General features: G+C 41.7%; 1 protein-coding gene across 4 annotated transcripts in view; it reads left to right on the top strand.

Annotated features, from left to right (window-relative positions):
• MAP3K7 (mitogen-activated protein kinase kinase kinase 7) overlaps positions 1-17917 on the top strand; it is a 65612-nt gene that overhangs the window by 9395 nt on the left and 38300 nt on the right. For 3 of the 4 annotated variants that reach the window (XR_012902602.2, XM_075923896.2, XM_075923897.2), the window contains exons 2-6: positions 8654-8764; positions 10699-10764; positions 11854-11899; positions 12500-12638; positions 13775-13899. Coding sequence is in view for 3 of the 4 variants with exons in the window: in XM_075923896.2 (XP_075780011.1) it covers positions 8654-8764; positions 10699-10764; positions 11854-11899; positions 12500-12638; positions 13775-13899 (487 nt within the window). In the remaining variant the exon portion in view is untranslated. Of the gene's footprint in view, positions 1-8653; positions 8765-10692; positions 10765-11853; positions 11900-12479; positions 12639-13774; positions 13900-17917 lie in introns of those variants that run through there. The other variant, XM_075923898.2, reaches the window with a different exon arrangement.

Genomic DNA, 17917 nt, shown 5'->3' with positions numbered 1-17917 from the left:
AAACCCATTCAGACTTTTGGTGGACTGGTAACATTTTATGTGAATAATGAATGTGCAAATGAAATGTTACCAGTATACCCAATGGTTCTGGGGGCCAGAGCTTTCGGAACAGCCAGCTTTAGTTCCAGCAGTTGCCACAAGGCAGGCAGCCAGCCCCCGAATCCCCCAGTGCCAACCCTAACCCTAGAGCCCCCACCCCTCCACTATATCTAGCACCAGCCACTGATCCCAGAGTTCCCTGCACCCAACCCTTCCTCCTGGTGCCAGTCTCCCACCCTCAGAGCCTGCCCATCCCAAACACCTAAGTGCCAGCCCCATCCCTTAAAGCCCCCACTACCAGACCCCCCCAGTGCCAGCCTCCTGTTTCCAGAGCCCCACTGCAGCCAACCCCCCCCCCCCCCCAGAACTCCCCCAGTGCCAGTCTCCAATTTTAGCCCTATTCCCAGAGTCCCCCAGTGCCGCTCCTGTAGCTCTCCTCTACCACCCCTGCCCCCGGTTTCCCCAGTGCCAGCCCCCCACCCCGGATGCCCAAGTGCCCTTCAGTGTCAGCCTTCCACCTCATAGCGCTCCCCAGTAGTAGCCCTGCCCTCAGTGCCTGCCCCACCCGCCTCACCTAGCCCTGTGCTGCCTCTCTGCCACCAGCTGAGCGCAGCTGCTCTAAGGTTGCCTTGCTGGTCTCCGCATGGTCCTCCCGCCACACTGTGAGCCACTCTTCCACATCCAGGAGGAGACCCTGCCTCTGCCCAGCACTGATTGGCTGAGAGGCAGGACAGGGCACACCTTTCCCAACAGCTGTAGCGAGAGGGGAGGCGCTGGGTGGTGTACCCAAGCTCTAGCCTCTGCCCCGAGAGGCACGGCAGCCCAGCAGCCAGTAGTTTGCGATCCAGCGCTGGTCTGCAATTTGGTGGTTGGGAACAGCTGGAATAGAGAATTTTTTTAAAATCCTCCTTTCTACCATACTGCCCTTGGAGAAATGCCTGCCAAGTGAAAATGATCTTGCAGTAGGCACTGAAAGCCGGTAATGTTGGCACTAACCTTTAATATTTAAACCTTGGGCCTGTTAGTTTGAGCACCGTGGATATAGTGACAGAACATAATAATCTATTCCAGTGCATGCAATATATTTACATTGCTGCTAAGTTACAGTACTTTTAATCTTTGGGACAGATTACGGAACATTGATTTAAATTTCAGATATGTCATTTTTAAACTTAAAAAAGTTTCATGCCATCTCTTTTTTCTTTTAAATATATAAAAGTGGTGGGGTTTAAAATAAGCCTTTGCTGATAAATTGCCACCTCAGACTGAGACATAAACACTTCCTTGAAAGGAGTAAACCATGTAAATGCTAATAAACTCTTCAAAAAGAATTGAGAGTTTAGACCAAATAGGGAAATGGTCATTTTAGGAATAAACTAAACAGACTGTTAAGATGTTTAATTGCATATTCACTAAACTCTTTGATGTGAGCAAGCGAATCTTAATATAAAATTATTCTTTGAAAAGGAAACTCAGTTGGAAAGTATGAATTTGGTTGTTCTTAAAACCCCCACTCAGTCCTCAAGATCATAATTTAGTAGATGTGTTGTGGGCTTTCTTTTGTTGCTACTGCAGTTAAGTAGAATTTTCCAAAGAATACTAAAGCTGTTAACCAAAGAAGTGTTATATTTTCCCTCTTTTACCCAACATGGCTGCTTTACAATAAGCAGCACTTTTCCACTGGATAAGTCTGAAGTGAAGAGCTATTCATTATTATTGATAAAAGTATATGCATTGGCTGATACAGTTAAGAATCAGATGAATGCTGAACTGGGGATCTGAATAAGCATAACTTCATTATAAGTAAATAACCTATAAAACATCCTGCAAGATAAGATAACATTTTAAAGACCTTTAAACAAGGACCTCTGAAATTGATGTCATCCATGGATATACTCCATGTATAATCAAGTCTATTGCATGGTAGTAAGCAGGGTCTTAATCTGCAATTTAATTGAGAAAGTTTGTCTGTCCAAGAACTCCTTCTAAATGGTAATAGCTGGGACTACCAAATTCAGCTTCCTCTTATCACTTAAAGCAAAATAAAGGTTTGGTTGTTCTGAGAAAATGGTATATACAGGCAGTCCCCGGGTTACGTACAAGATAGGGACTGTAGGTTTGTTCTTAAGTTGAATCTGTATGTAAGTCGGAACTGGTGTCCAGATTCAGCCGCTGCTGAAACTGATCAGTTTCAACAGCGGCTGAATCTGGATGCCAGTTCTGACTTACATAGAGATTCAACTTAAGAAACCCAGGCATCCCCAAGTCAGCTGCTGCTGAAACTGATCAGCGGCTGATTCCAGGAAGCCGGGGGCAGAGCAACTCTGCCTCGGGCTTCCTGTAGTCAGCCACTGGTCAGTTTCAGCAGCGGCTGACTTGGGGACGCCTGGGGCAGAGCAGCTGGGGTGCTGCCGGGTTGGTCCAGTAGCGCCGAGGAGCTACTGTATTTGGAATGGGATTTTTTTTTTTTTTTTTTTTTTTTGATCTGAGGAAGTGGGATTGTATTTGGAATGGGATTTTTTTTTTTGATCTGAGGAAGTGGGATTGTATTTGGAATCTCCTCAATCATATGAATTTGGAATGGAATTTGGAATGGGATTGCTTCTCCTAAACCATACAGAAAAGAGACAGAATCAATGGGCCAGGGAAAGGGGCTGTCTGGGGGCTCATTCTCCCCATCTAGGACTGCTCGAGCCCCCATTATCCTTTTGGGAGGGGAGGCTGACACTCTCCCCTGATGCGTATGGAAATGTTAGCTGGTCCCCTTTATCTGGGAACAAGGGGAAAGTGTATAGTTTGCTGCCTAGTCATTCTAGGCAGCTAAGGGTACAGATGAACCTGAATCTGCCTCAGCCGGGGGACATGAACTTCTTCCCCAGCTATGTCTGATGGAGCGGCAGCAGCCATGGAACAGCACTTCTCATGTGACACCAAGCTGCTGTGGTAAATGAGGGTTGAGGTAGTCCTCCCTCCCCAGAGCAGCCCCCATAATAAACCCTCATACCCAGGTCCACCCCAGATTAGTGATTTTAATGAAACATGTACATTATCATTTTATTTTCCAAACAACAAAAATTGAGTTAAGGGCCCAAGTAATACTGGGTAAGTGTGCTAGTGATGTATATACACAAAGAAAAATCATCTCTGCTACAAGCACTTTGTATAGAATTTAATTTAAGGCTTTATTTAGAATGATGCTTTTAAAATGTTAGAATGACTTACATTGGAAAAAGTATAAATACAACGCTCTAAGTTTTATATATATATAAAATCACTGCCATAAAATAGGAAATTTCTCTGGTATGCTTTTTTGTAGAAGTTTCCATAAGACGCAGAGAGAGAAAGGGAGACAACAAAATATAAGTTATGTAAATTAATGACTTTTCAAAACTTTCTGAATAGTATACACCTGTTTCTTGAGCCACCTATTTTATTCTTGGCAGACAATTGTTACAAAAAATGAAAGGGGATTATGCACTACATACTGCACATTTCCCCACACGCCTTGATTTTTTTTTCTTTTGGTACCCAGAGATAATAGAGAATAATTTTTCATACCAATGTTTATTTTTAGATCATTCTCCAAAACTCCAGCACTGCAGAGCAACTGCTGTTACTGGAACTACTGAAGTAACAAATCAATAATGTGGGGTTCATGTAAATTGAGAATGTGTGTGATTGTCCAAACCCATATAGTTTTACCAGCAGCAGGAGATATGAAGGAATCAATGTGAAGAAATGAAAGTGTGGCCAATGCTTCTCTCTTGTGCTGTTAAAATGGCTGACCAAGAGACTAAAAGTATGTCTTTTTAATGTGAACCTGAAAGTGGTCACTCCTTTATCTCTGGCAATGCCTCTGTGTGTTTTACTTTGAGCTGAAGCCTAGGCATTAGTTTTATGGTTCAGTACTAGGAGCAATAAAAAATGGTGACATATGGTTTTAATACCCTAACTGATCTTGTATATTGTCATTCAGTAGTTTGTTAGATGCTGTATATTTCTCTGACTGCCTCTCCTGGTTCTCCATTGTGACTGTTAAAAGAATCTGGAGGACTTTGTGTTGGCTCTTGACACTGACCTCTCCAAAGCCATTAGCTGGGCTTACTTACTAAAAGAAGTCTGCCTTTTAAAATGTATCCTCCTTTTCCAGTAGACCAGTGGTCAGCAACCAGTAGATCGGGATCTATAGGTAGATCTTGGAGCCTCTGACAGGTGATCCTGGCCAATTTGGCGGGAAGTATCAAGCGCTAGCACTTCAGTTTCCCCTCCACCCACTGCTTGCTGCTCCTGTCCTTTATCTTGGTGCTGTACTTCCCACCCCCAGATCCTCTTGCTTGCTGTGCAGGGTGTGGAAGGGGGAGAGGACACAGATGTCACAGTGTTCCCCTGCCCCCTCTCCTGTACCCCATCTCCATACAGAGAGAAGGGAATAGAGGGTGTTTGGCAATGCAAGTTTCTGTCACTCTCTCACACTGCGTGTGTCTCTGTTACTCTCACATACACTGTCCTTCACTCTCATCTCCTGACCCAATCCATATATGTGGGTTCTTGTTTTTGCTTCTGTTACTGCTTGCAAATTGTGTTAGTTTTGGTTTTTGACTGGTCAGTATGCATTTCATAATTTTCATTTCTCTCTTACACTTAAATGTAATTCTTTGAGTAGTGAGTTCTAAAATGCCTAACCTGTCGTGGCTGCAGTAATTATCCTCATGGTAATTGCTGATCCTGAAAATGGCTGGCACTTCCCTGCAGCCCCTGAGAAAGGCAGAGCAGGGGGTCTCCATATGCTGTCTTTGCCTGCAGACACTACTCCTGCAGCTCCAATTAATTGATAATGGGGAACCATGGACAATAGAAGCTGTGGACTCAGTGCCTGTAGATGAGGGGCACCACATGGCGCCTTTGCTGTACATGCCAGCTACTTTCAGGAGTGCTGCAGGGCCAGGGTAGGAGTAAGGCTGCCTTAACTTCATTGTTCCACCACCCGGAAGCCATCTCAATTAAATGGTGCCCAGCCATAGCCTGTATCCTGAACCCCTGTCCCAGCCCTGAACCACCTCCTGCATCCAATCTCCTGCTCCAGACATGAGTTCCCCTGCACCCAAACTCCTTCCTAGCGCTTGCACCCTGAAGCCTCTCCTGGACCCCAATCCCCCACCCTGGGTTAATCCCGGAGCCCCTCTCACACATTGAACCCCTTTGCCCAAGACCAGAGCCTGCACCCCAAACCCTTTTCCCAGCCTGGTAAAAGTGAGTGAGGCTGGGAGAGGAAGGGAGATGGAGTGAGCAGGGTGAGGCCTCAGAGAAGGGATGGGGCAGGGGCAGGGCCTCGAAAGAAGTGTGGGATGGGTATTTGGGCTTAAGGTAGATCTTACAGTGCATTTAAACTGAAAAAGTGATCTTGTCGTTAAAAAGGTTGGAGACCACTGCACTAGACCCTTTTTATAGTGAGTTTTTGGCACACAGTAAAACTTGTTGAATTATGCACAATCAGAAGGTAAGTTTCCTTTTTTCCGTTCTTAACTACATGATTAATTATGTTTCCGGCAAATGTTTTAATAATTCCTCAGTTGAAGCATATTTATTTAGTCTTAGAAGCTTGCATGTAAATATTTAGGTACTCTGGTGATGAATGTGCTTACAAGTCAGATTTAACCATAACTAACACAATATGCAAATTCACTGTCTGAATTGCAGAATTTGTCCACAAGTCATTTATAATTAAATGGGCACTGTGTCATCTTTTCTTAAATTGACCAATAAAAACAAACTTCTGAGTTATCATAGTACATTACCAAACTTTGTAACTCCATCCTGTGCTGATGTTTGCAAGAGCCTTTTCAGCAAGAAAGTGAACTACAGGCAGTCCCCGGGTTACGTACAAGATAGGGACTGTAGGTTTGTTCTTAAGTTGAATCTGTATGGAAGTCGGAACTGGCATCCAGATTCAGCCGCTGCTGAAACTGATCAGTTTCAACAGCGGCTGAATCTGGACGCCAGTTCTGACTTACATACCGATTCAACTTAAGAAACCCAGGCGTCCCCAAGTCAGCTGCTGCTGAAACTGATCAGCGGCTGATTCCAGGAAGCCCGGGGCAGAGCAGCTGGGGTGCTGCTGGGTTGGTTCAGTAGCGCCGAGGAGCGGCGCTGCGGGACCAACCCGGCAGCGCCCCAGCTGCTCTACCCCAGGCGTAGGCAAGAAAAGCCTGGTCTGCTGGGGGAGAAGGGGGGCACCCCCCCCCCCAGCAGACCAGGGAGACACGAGTGGCGGGACCACCCGCGTCCTCCACAGCTTTGCTCCGTCTCCCTGGTCTGCTGACCAGGGAGATGGGGAGCAAAGCCTTGGAGCACGCCCGCAGCGGGACAGCCCAGGTGCGCTCCGCGGCTTTGCTCCCGGTCTCCCTGGTCTGCAGGGAGACGGGGAGCAAAGCTTTGGAGCACGCCCACAGCGGACAGCCCAGGCGCGCCCGGGCTGTCCCGCTTCGGGCGTGCTCCGCGGCTTTGCTCTGCGTCTCCCTGGTCTGCTGGGGGGCTTCCCCCCAGCAGACCAGGGAGATGTGGAGCAGCTTTTCTCGCCCCGGAGGACAGGGGCGGCGGGACTGCAGCGCACCTGGGCGTCCCTCTGCTCCAGTCCTCCGGGGCGAGAAAAGCCCCGTTCGTAACTGCGGATCCGACATAAGTCGGATCCGCGTAACTCGGGGACTGCCTGTATTAAAAATAACTCTTCTGTAGAAGACTTTCTTAGACTTTCAAAATGCTTTGTAGTGTTTGATTTCTTTGCAACTTAAATAAAATTCATTTTTGTTTATAATTTTCTTTTTAATCCGAATGGTAAAATCAGATTCCGTTGTATGTAACTGTAATAACACCCCAACATGCATAGCTTTTGAAGCCTTGGCCTTCATGACTGCATCACAAATTCCTGCCACTTGAGTTATAGGTTTAACTGTGTTAGCTGGCACCAGCAGAAAGCGGTAATCCAGGAGGCTGGGATATACTGCAGAGGGGTGGGAGGCAGGTGTTAATTTTGAATGGTGGTTGAGGGTAGCTAAGCTGAGAGTCACATGGCAGGCAGCGTCCCCAGTCAGGGCCAGAGCTGGAGTGACAGACCACATGGCCAGAGCCGGAGCTGCGGGGAAGTGAGGTGAGGGGGTCATGTCAGCAGGCAGGGAAGAGTGCAGTGTGAGGGCAGCCCGAAGTTGATGTGCAGGGAAAGCTGTCACAGGACAAACCTTCAGTGCTGCGAGGGAGGCTGGAGCCACATTGCCAACCTCACACGTACCAAACACGGATCCCGCCTCACCTCACCACACCATGAAGTGGTGACGGGCCTCCCTTGCTGCTGGCCACCCTGACTGTGCCCTTCGCTGACCAGTAGAGGAGCCCCGGGAGCCACCAGCTTCAACCCGGGCCCGGAGTCTTGGTGGCACGATTCTCCTGCGCAGCACCACAGCTGGGCAAACACCGAGCCATTAATCCCTGTGCAACTGCTCCCCACATGCTGGGACTGGCCACTTTCTGCCCAAGTCCCACGTGGGTCACTCCAAGCAGCGTCCTTCTTCTCTCCCAGTTCTCTCTGCCCGGCTCTTGGGCTGCTGAATTATGGGTTGTCTTAAGGAGTTGGGGGCTCTAAGAGGCAGGGCGCTGACACTGGAGTATATCAGGGCATCCAGGTGGGGAATTGGAACTGTGGCGCTCTGGTGGGGCTAGTAGTGGGCAGCTACAGAGGCAGGGCTGGCACTGGTGGGTATGAGGATGCTGCTAATATTGATGGCTGGCACGGGTGGGGCATTGGAGGGGTTGGGTAGAAACAGGGCTCTGAAAATGGGAGGCTGGAATGGGGGGGCAGGGTCTGGTGGTGGTGGTGCTCTAAGCCTTAAGGAATGGGGTTCTGGCAAAGTGGGGTTCTGGCGGAGCTGAAGCCAGCTTTTCGTGGCAGCTCTGGGGGATGGAGCTTTTGGTGTATGGTAAAATTATATTTGCATATTCATTATTTGTATAATGAATATACAAAGAAAATGATACCAGTCTGCCGAAAGTTTTTGAATGGGTTTGCCAGTCTGGGTTATACAAAAGGTTGGGAACCACTGTTCTGCCGTGCTTTGTCATAGTGCTAAAATAGATGTGTTAATGTACTTTTATTCTAGAGCTCAAACTCTGTATAACTAATAAGCAGGAATATATGCAGTAAGATTATACTATTTCCCAGGCCAAGTTTTAACGTAAACATTTCATGGGAAGGATGAAGAAAAGAATAAGCAGAAAACAACTATTCTTGCTTTTTTTCCTGGGTTCTTTTTGACTAGATCTTGTGTGAAATAAGTAATGTCACATTTCTTCTTAAATATTTAAATTACATATACATTTGAAAAAGTATTTAATGCATGTAGCTTGTTTTTTTATGAACATGTCATTTATGAGCATAGCCGTAGAATTAGTAGATATAAGATGTACTTTATGACTTGACGAAACTAAAGCTCTGTTATAAACTTCATGTGTCTGATTTCTTTACTCTAATTTTTGATACTGTATGTTTCTTTAAATATTTGTGAAGTGCTACCAAGAAGCTGAAATTGTTTTCTTAGCTACAGTGTTCCTTGCTATCTTGATCTAGGTTGTTGGAAGAGGAGCCTTTGGTGTGGTCTGCAAGGCAAAATGGCGAGGAAAAGATGTAGCCATTAAACAAATAGAAAGTGAATCTGAAAGAAAGGCATTCATTGTGGAGGTACTGTAAGCTTGCTTGAAAATAAATTTTACTCCCTCACCCCCAAACTAGTAATGTGCTATGTCCTTCCACTGACATACCCTACCCCTGGCCATGCCTCCTCCACCAGAACTTTTAAGAAGGTTCTCTGAAGTTTGCCTCTGGCTGTTTTCTCCTGTTCCTGCATTGCAGGAATCCTTGCCAGCCAGATTGTGGGGTGTTTAGAACTTCTTTATGCCGCTCTAGCTCATTTAATCTTTGTAGAGAGACAAAGAGGTTATGAAATTCTTCATCCAATATTGGTTAAGATTGGGAGGAGGAGTCATGGTGTGAAATGGTTTGTTTCCATTAATATACGAATTGACTTTTAATTATTTTAAAAATCTAGAAGAAAGTACATGTAACTCATTTATTTGAGAATAAACCCCTCATTTTCTCCATTCCTCATCTTTTTTAGATATAGGTACTTAAGAAATGTGTGAAGTGCTAAGAGAGAGAAAATATTCTAGGACTGAATGTTTATAGTCCATAACAGCCATGAAATTCATTATATTATAGTTCTGTTCACATTTAAAGCATAGTAGATGAGAGTCTAGGGTGCCCAGGATATATGAAACAAAATAGGATTAAATCCTTGAAGTTCCTTCAACCATAGTAACATTTTATGACTAAAAAGTATTTTAATACATCTCTGTGTAACTATACTGCACTCATTGCCAAGTATGTGAGAGCTGAATAACATTTACATAAATCTAAACATTGTTGAATGGTAAGGTCTCTTTATTGGGTTTTATGAGAGAGAATCTAAGAAGAAAGACTCCTCATAAATGCTTTATTTTGAATTGGTTTCAGGATATTGTTAGTTTGGTTTTTTTGCACTGTGTGGATTCGGTTCAGTTCTGTTCAGTATCACTTCAGATTATATTTTTATATATAAAAATACATACTCACACAAACATATAATTTCTAGAAATGTGTTTGTTGAGTAGATAGTGAAATTCAGAGGGTGCTACAAAATCTCTCCCAAAAATCTGTGTGAAAGCTAAATCTTCCTACTTTGATTTTTTTTTCTGTCAGCTTGCAAAATAAAAAATAGTTTTCAATTTTTTCAGATGTAGAAATCCACACATGCCCACTATCAATTGCTACAAGCAAATGACTGGCTGGCATAAGTGTTAACATCTAGAATTTATTTTATAGTTAATTTTTGTGGACATTAGTTCTCTTTAATGCAAAAGGAAGCATTTTGCGCAGAAGATTTTCTGCAGTGATTCAGGACATTTGTCTCTGAAGTCAGGTATTCTTGCCTCCAACTATGGGCAATAAACAGTGCTAGAGGAGGAGTGTAGGGTTGCCAGGTGTCCGGTTTTGAACCAGACAGTCTAGTATTTGAGCTTTGTGTTCGGGAAACAAATTGAGAAAATATAAATGTCCTGGATTTTCTAAATAATATGTAATGTAGTTTATGATGTAATGTCAAGTGTGTCCGCTATTTTTGTTGAAACCATCTGGCAACCTTAGAGGAGTGCAAAATCCTCAGAATGTCATATCTATTTGTGCATTTCTGTATTTGGAATGTGAATGATCTGCAGCTTACATGCTAGCCTTGAAGCATGTGACTCCATTATTATTTACTTAACATTTTTAATTATGCATGTTGATTGAGAATCATAAAAATTTTGGAGCCATTTTAATAGGTCTTCCTGCTAATATAATCTCTTATGAGACAGGAAAGTGCTATTCTCTCCATTTTACAGATGGGAACCTGAGCCACCAGAGAATTTATGATTTGTCTTTCCAAGGTCATGCACAAAGTCTGTAGCAGAGCCAAGGTTTCAGGACTCTCAAGTTCTAGGCCAGTGTTTGGGTTATTTTAATTAACTGTGTATAAGTAACCAAATGGTAGTCTAATTTTTTTTATGATTGAAAAATGGTGGTGAACTTTTGTGTTGCAGCTTCGACAGTTGTCACGTGTGAACCATCCTAATATTGTCAAGTTATATGGAGCCTGTCTGAATCCAGTAAGTGTAATCCTCACTATAATCAAACAGTAATGCAAGATATATATTCAGCCAACATACCCACCTTAGTATTGTGCTTCTAAAATGGTTCCTGGTTTTCTTATTCATAGGTTGATTTTTCTAAGCTTTTTTTTTTTTTTTTTTTTTTTTTTAAATTACCCAGTGGGTAGCCTCTAAAAACTGATTCACATTTCATTTGTCCATTTTTTACTCCCTAGGCTGATTTTTTTTTTTTAATTGCAAAGAAATTAGTGTGGTATATATACATGTATGTGACTTCATAGATGTGCAGTCCTCATATTGATTCCAAATTGCTTCTACAGAAATGATTGTGCACATGATTGAGGACAGGACAAGGAGTAATGGGCTTAAAGTGCAGCAGGGGAGGTTTAGATTGGACAGTAGGAAAAAATTTCTAACTGTCAGGGTGGTCAAATATTGGAATAAATTGCCAAGGGAGGTGGTGGAATCTCCCTCTCTGGAGATATTTAAGAACAGGTTAGATGGAGCTTGGTCCTGCCTTGAGGGCGGGGGGCTGGACTCGATGACCTCTTGAGGTCCCTTCCAGTCCTATGATTCTATGAAAATCAGTTCCTTTTCACTTACTGTCAATCAGGATTCTGTTTTTGCCCTGCAATAGCTGATGACCTCACAAATGCCTCGGGTGATGTAGCAAGCACTATAAGAGGACAAACATGAATTCTTGAATTCACAACATGATAGGCTGACATTACTAGTGATCTGGGATATTAAATTGGTTAAATAATTTATTGGTTTTAGTTCTAATAAAAACTTGCAATTTTAATTGTTAATCTTTTCTAATTCACTCTCCCAGTAAATTTATTCTAATTGTAATTTGAAGGCAACCTTAGCCTTAAAGGTTATACAGTGATGCATCCTCTCCTCTTTCCTAACCTTTAATGAGATCTAAGTATCAATTTAATTCTGCATCTTATAGTTAAATGTGACAATTATGGAAACTTTGCAGTTCCTCTTTTAAAAAAAAAAATCCTTTCAAATTACAAAACCTATTGCCCTCCCTTACACTGCACTTTAAAACATCCCTATATTTTGTCTCCTTCCCCAAAGGTGTGTCTTGTTATGGAGTATGCTGAAGGAGGTTCTCTATATAATGGTGAGTATCATTTAAACGTGTCTCCCTGCAGCTGAAGTGCTAAGAAAACCTTTTTTCAAAATATAAAACTCTATAGCAAGAATAGTTCAAAAACATTTTAACCATATGATTATTTGTACAAATACACGAATTAAATTCTGACTCCTTTCGTTTTTCCCTGTAAAAACCTCTGACTTAAAGTGACCATCAATTCCTTGAGTAGTTACTTAATACAGGCTACACTGGATACAGCTGAAAATTAATGACATTATTATATAAATAGCCATTAAATGGCAGAATTTGTATATAAATATTTACTAATGAACCAAGTACCATTTTAAAAAGGAAATCATTATTCAGGTAACTTCGATTAATAGCAATTTACATTTTTTAAATTGTATATAAAAGATTTCAAGAGCAGTGCTAAAGAATGAGAGTAAATAACTGGATAATAGCTAGTCTTTCCATGAGTGCAGGGGACTGGAAAGCCCCTTCCAATTCTATGATTCTCTGATTAACTATTTGAATTTCATAGAGCTTGTTAATGAAATGTTGTTAATTTCATTGTTTCTATGGTAATAAGCAATAAAGTTCTTTTTAGTTTGTACTTTTGTTTTGCAGTACTGCATGGCGCTGAGCCTCTACCTTATTATACTGCTGCACATGCAATGAGTTGGTGTTTACAGTGTTCCCAAGGTGTGGCATATCTCCACAGCATGAAACCAAAAGCTCTAATTCACAGGGACCTGAAACCGCCAAAGTATGTTTCTAGTTAGTGTTAAACTTTTTGTTCTTAAAATTGCAATTTGTGATTTCTCTTTATCCTGTTACTTCCATTGAATTTGGAGGAAAACTTTCATTGATCAATTGTATTTTTAGATACAAATAATTGAATCTAAATAAAAGCCACGTTTTAAATTTCAGTTAGACAATCAAGAAAGGCTGATTGTCTTGTGTTCCATTAACCATGTACTCACCACTACATGTTATGCAAACATAAAGCCTGTTTTTGCCCCATATAACGGGTGAAGTCTGTTTTAGCAGAAACTTGGTTAGCCGAATGGGGAAATTAGAAGTAGACCTTAGACGTAGACAGCTCCATAGGTACTAGAGCACATGGTCAATAGTGACCCTTCCATTTGAAGAAAAAGCCTCATTGACTATCCCTAATGGGAGTTCTGATTATTCACCTGGCAAGATAGCAGCCATGATGGCTGACCGCCTGTCTGCAGAGCCTATGTTAAATGTTTATGATAAATTACAAATTTTGTCTCCATTGTGTGCTTAGTGGATTGAAGTAATTATGCCTAAATAAACTGTTTTCTTACATACTTAAAGTAAAGGTTGAACCTCTTCAGTCCAGCACTTTCTGGTCTGGCATTATTTTAGTTAGCTGGCTGTCCACTTTCCATGGGTGTGGCCAAGATTCTCACAGTAAAGTGGTTTTTTTTTTTTTTTACAACCACCAGTCCTGCTCTCAGTGTTCTTTGCTTAATTTAGCTCTGATTTACCCCAAAATGTCTTCTAAGAGCCCAGTAAGCATGGGAAGTGTTGGTAATGCTGCTAGACCATATTAATCTCACATGATTTGGTAAACTCTCTCGTTTGGCACTGGTCATGTTCCAAGGATGCTGGACTACAGGTTTCAGTTTATACTTGTAAAGACTAAAATTAAAATTCAGTTTATCATAATTAGCAAGTCACAACCTACTGATATACTATAGTAATTTTTAAAGGTAATGTTATACTTAGATGAGCAAATTCTGCCGTGTTAGTATACATTATTATAGTATACATTTAAGCAGGCCTTAAATAAAAGTTGTTGGAATAAAATAATGTTTTATTATTTTGATAAGACTTCTAAATTCTGTTAAACATTTGGGATTTTCTTGACAGCTTGCTGTTGGTAGCTGGGGGGACAGTTCTAAAAATCTGTGACTTTGGTACAGCCTGTGATATTCAAACACACATGACCAACAATAAGGGAAGTGCTGCTTGGATGGCACCTGAAGTTTTTGAAGGTAACAAAATAATGTACAGTTTCACATGTATTACTCTACTTAAGAACATTATTTTGAATGAGTTGATATAAGAAATCAGTTGAGAGCTTCATTTACATTCATTGTCTCTGTTGTGTTATAAAATTGTATAATTAAATAAATGAATTTTAGATTAAAAATAACTTAAGGAAAGAAATCCTTAATTTACTAGAGGGAAAGACTGCTGTACCAGTATGTTTAGGAAAGGAATACAAACAAATGGGGATAGTTTGATACCTGGAGTTTGCAGTGACAAAACTGAATAGACTATAATGGTAAATTATGAATAACAGTAAATTATGTATCTTGTTTGGCATTACCATCCTGAGATATCATTTCTGAGATCACAAAATAATCCCCAATTCTTACTGCACTGAAATGTGCTTTGATTCTGTCCACACAGTATTCTGATTTACTGTGGTCATTAGAATTCTCCACCTGTGTCCAGCAAGCATAGCCACCTCTTTTTGGTCCCTACCTACCTTACAATTCAACATAGTCCCATTTTTCCCAATACCTGCCTTCTCTTCCTTATCCCTTGAAATTTAGTCCATCTTTTCTTCTCTGATCCTATAAATAATTCAGTTTTAAAAATTGTAATTTGTATTTAATAGTTAAGTGGGGAGGTTAATCAAAGTTATTTGTTGGCATCTCATGTGGGAGCTCAATGATAATATAAAATAAAAAGACAAGGATTTGTTTAATTACTATGTAATTAAATGGGGGATTGCTCAGTCATTATGCACATCAGACGCCTTGAGACCTGTGAGTAACTTGGGCTGAATTTGCCCTCTGGGAATGAAAGTTTCATTAAAAGTTTAATTTTGGATGTTCATAACTGCTTTTTTGACTGCTTTTTTGGTTGGTTTGTTTTTTTCCCTAGAGGTTTCAGTAGTGAATTAAGTTCTCCAGGAAGGTATTAGATTGATAATACACTTGATCCTCTACTCTGGGTGTCCCTTATCCAGGAACACCGGGGCTGTGTCTACACTGGCACTCTTTTCCAGAAATGCTTAAAACGGAACAGTTTTCCGTTATAAGTATTTCCGGAAAAAGCGCGTCTACATTGGCAGGATGCTTTTCCGGAAAAGCGTCCGTGGCCAATGTAGACGCGCTTTTCCAGAAAAAAGCCCCAAAGTCCGGAAAAGGACTTTTGCCCGAACGGGAGCAGCATAGTTTTTCCGGAAAAGCACTGACAATTTTACAGTAGATCGGCATTGCTTTTCCAGGAAAGCAAGCGGCCAGTGTAGACAGCTTTCAAGTTATTCCAGAAAAGCGGCTGCTTTTCTGGAATAAGTGGCCCAGTGTAGACACAGCCCCGGGGTATGGACTCTGGCAGGGGAGTAGGAAGCAGCTCTACACGCTGCTGCTCTCCCTCCTCCCCGACTAAAAACTGCAGGTTGTACTTCTCCTGAGGCATTGTGCTTCTCCTGAGGCATTTCTCTGCTGCTCCAGAGGAGCAGCATGAAGCCTAGGCACCCATACGCTGTGTGCCCAGTGCCGGTGACACCCATGCGCTGCACTCCCGGGGCCGGCGCCACTCCTGTGCCGCACGCCCAGGAGCTGGCATCACCCACGTGCTGCGTGCCTGGGGCTGGCGCCGCTCCTGCATGGCATGCCCAGAGGAAGGGACACCCATACGCCGTGCACCCGGGGCCAGCACAGTCCATGCACCCCGGGGCCGCCCATGTGTTGTGCGCCCGGGGCTGGCGCCACCCCTGTGCCACGTACCCGGGGTCAGCGCCATGCCTGTGCCGCACGCCCAGGGTCCGTGCCGCGTGCCCGGTGCCAGCACAGCCCATGCGCCATGCACCCCGGGGGGCGGCGCTGCCCATGCACTATGTGCCCGGGGTAGGGGCTGGCCCTGATCACTCAGCGAGTGCACAGAAATGGCCCAGCGTGTGACATGGTTGCCCACGAGCACCGCGTTGGGTACCACTGATTTAGAATATATATACTTGAGATTATACTTGACAACTGCGGGTACCTGAAAAAATAGTTTGACAGGTTTCCAGTTATGGCAACTCCTGCTTGTCGGCCTCACTTCTGTCACCAAACCTTGCCAGCAGAGACACAGCCTGACATCGCCATGGCTACATCACCATAATCCTGGTGTGTAGGTGCATGTGTACGTCACCATAATCCTGATGGAAAAAGTTTTTTCCTTTGGTGCTGACATGCCATCTTCTGATATTTGGGTCAACGGAAGCATTCCTCTATCAACATAGCTATATCTACATTTGGGATTAGGTCAAGAAAGCTTCATTGCTCAGGGATCTGTTTAACATCCTTGTCCAATGTAGCTATATCTCAACCTAAATTATAAATATATCCATCTTCTAGATAAGTTGCCATAGTAGGCCAGTCCTTGATCTATCTCCTACAACTGGCAATTTTATTTCAGTTGCTCTAAGTACCAGTTTATTAGAAACTGTCCTGGTTATACTGTGTAGTTCACTTTAAATATTGGCCAAAACTTATTCTAAATGTTCACTTACCACAACGTTAGCTTTTATTTTTATTTTAAAAAGTTGAAGATCTGATTTTTATTAAAAGCAGAATAAGGACTACATTTAAGCCTGCCTATTTCCAGGAATTTCAGTGAAAATGTTAAGCCGTCCACTTGTTAGTGGCTCTCCAGTCTGTAAATTCAACTAAGTAGGAACATGTAACATTTTAATTTAAAATTTCCCAATTTTAGAACTCGATCAAGTTTTCTGGACAGGAATTTTTATATACTTTTGGTTCCCAAAATTTGTATTGGTATTATTGAAAGAAATTGCACAGAATTATTAAATACTTTGAAAATATAAAATTTAAAATTAATGCCTCAAAATAAAATTCATTCAACTTCGTTAACCAATGTTAATTTTAATTACTACATTAAATATCCACAATAAGATAACCTAAGCCTATCTATACTTAATAATTTCTAAATTTTCAAATATCTATTTGATATGGCTTTGGAGAGAACTGAAGTTATTTTTACTAGAATGATGAAAGAGTAGAAAGAAGCTTTTGTTTTACTAATGGCAGTTTGTCATAATACCTTTTGATATAATTACTTTAATGCTGCTGGGTTTTGTTGCAGTATTAAATGTGTCAATGCTCCTATAGCTTCACAGACGTGTTTCTTTATTATTTAAATTTGAAATAAATGTCATTCTAAAGTAAGGCGTGGGAAAGGTGCTATAAACGCAATACTATCTCTAGAAGTAAAATGGTGTCTTCCTATGTAAAGAAATGCTATCTAGAAGTGACTTTTTAAATTATTAGGTTCTTCCATATGTTTCATGAGAAAACAGAATAGATTGTCTTTAGGTACTTACTATCATTTTTGTTTCAGCTATCAACCAGAGAAGACAAAAATATACTTTACATCTTGAATTTGTTTACCATTTGTGTCTATTTAAGATATTTATGGCTTTCTCTAACAAAGTATTTTTCTCCTTTGCTCTTTATTATTCGTTATTTTATATCACACATTGTCTGCTTTATGCTTCATGGGAGGCCTAGAAATCTCAGCCTCGAGAACTTAAAACTAATTTTCAGGCACGACAGAATGAGTGAGGATAATAGATAGGTAGGCATTGGGGGTGTGGAAAACAGGGGTACAATGACATAACATTATTTCTTAAGATAGTCTTGGTGGTTCTGCTAAGGAAGTTATGTTTTTAAATAAAAATGATAGAGATGATGGTGAGTGTTGATGACTGATTTATTGTTGTCACGGAAGAAGTGATTTCAGAGAGAGATTTACAAAAGGCACTGGTAGCCAAAATGACAATGGAATTATTCTACATTTGAGAGACTGATTAATTATAATAAAATCACATTTGATATTTAACAATAAGACTGTCCTAAACACTGTGTGTTAGTTTCAGTGAAGGAACTAGTTTGCAAAAAGAACGCTTAGAAACTTGTTGAAAATTATAGTAAAAGAGGTTTTACAACCTCGAAACAAGTGTTTAGTATGAATGGTGTATTTTTTTTAAATGTA

The sequence above is a fragment of the Pelodiscus sinensis genome, chromosome 3, assembly GCF_052426305.1.
Source record: "Pelodiscus sinensis isolate ZL-2025 chromosome 3, ASM5242630v1, whole genome shotgun sequence".
NCBI classification, from domain to species: domain Eukaryota; kingdom Metazoa; phylum Chordata; order Testudines; family Trionychidae; genus Pelodiscus; species Pelodiscus sinensis.
Note: the sequence above shows the minus strand (reverse complement) of the source record. Positions and strands in the feature narration are given on the sequence as shown.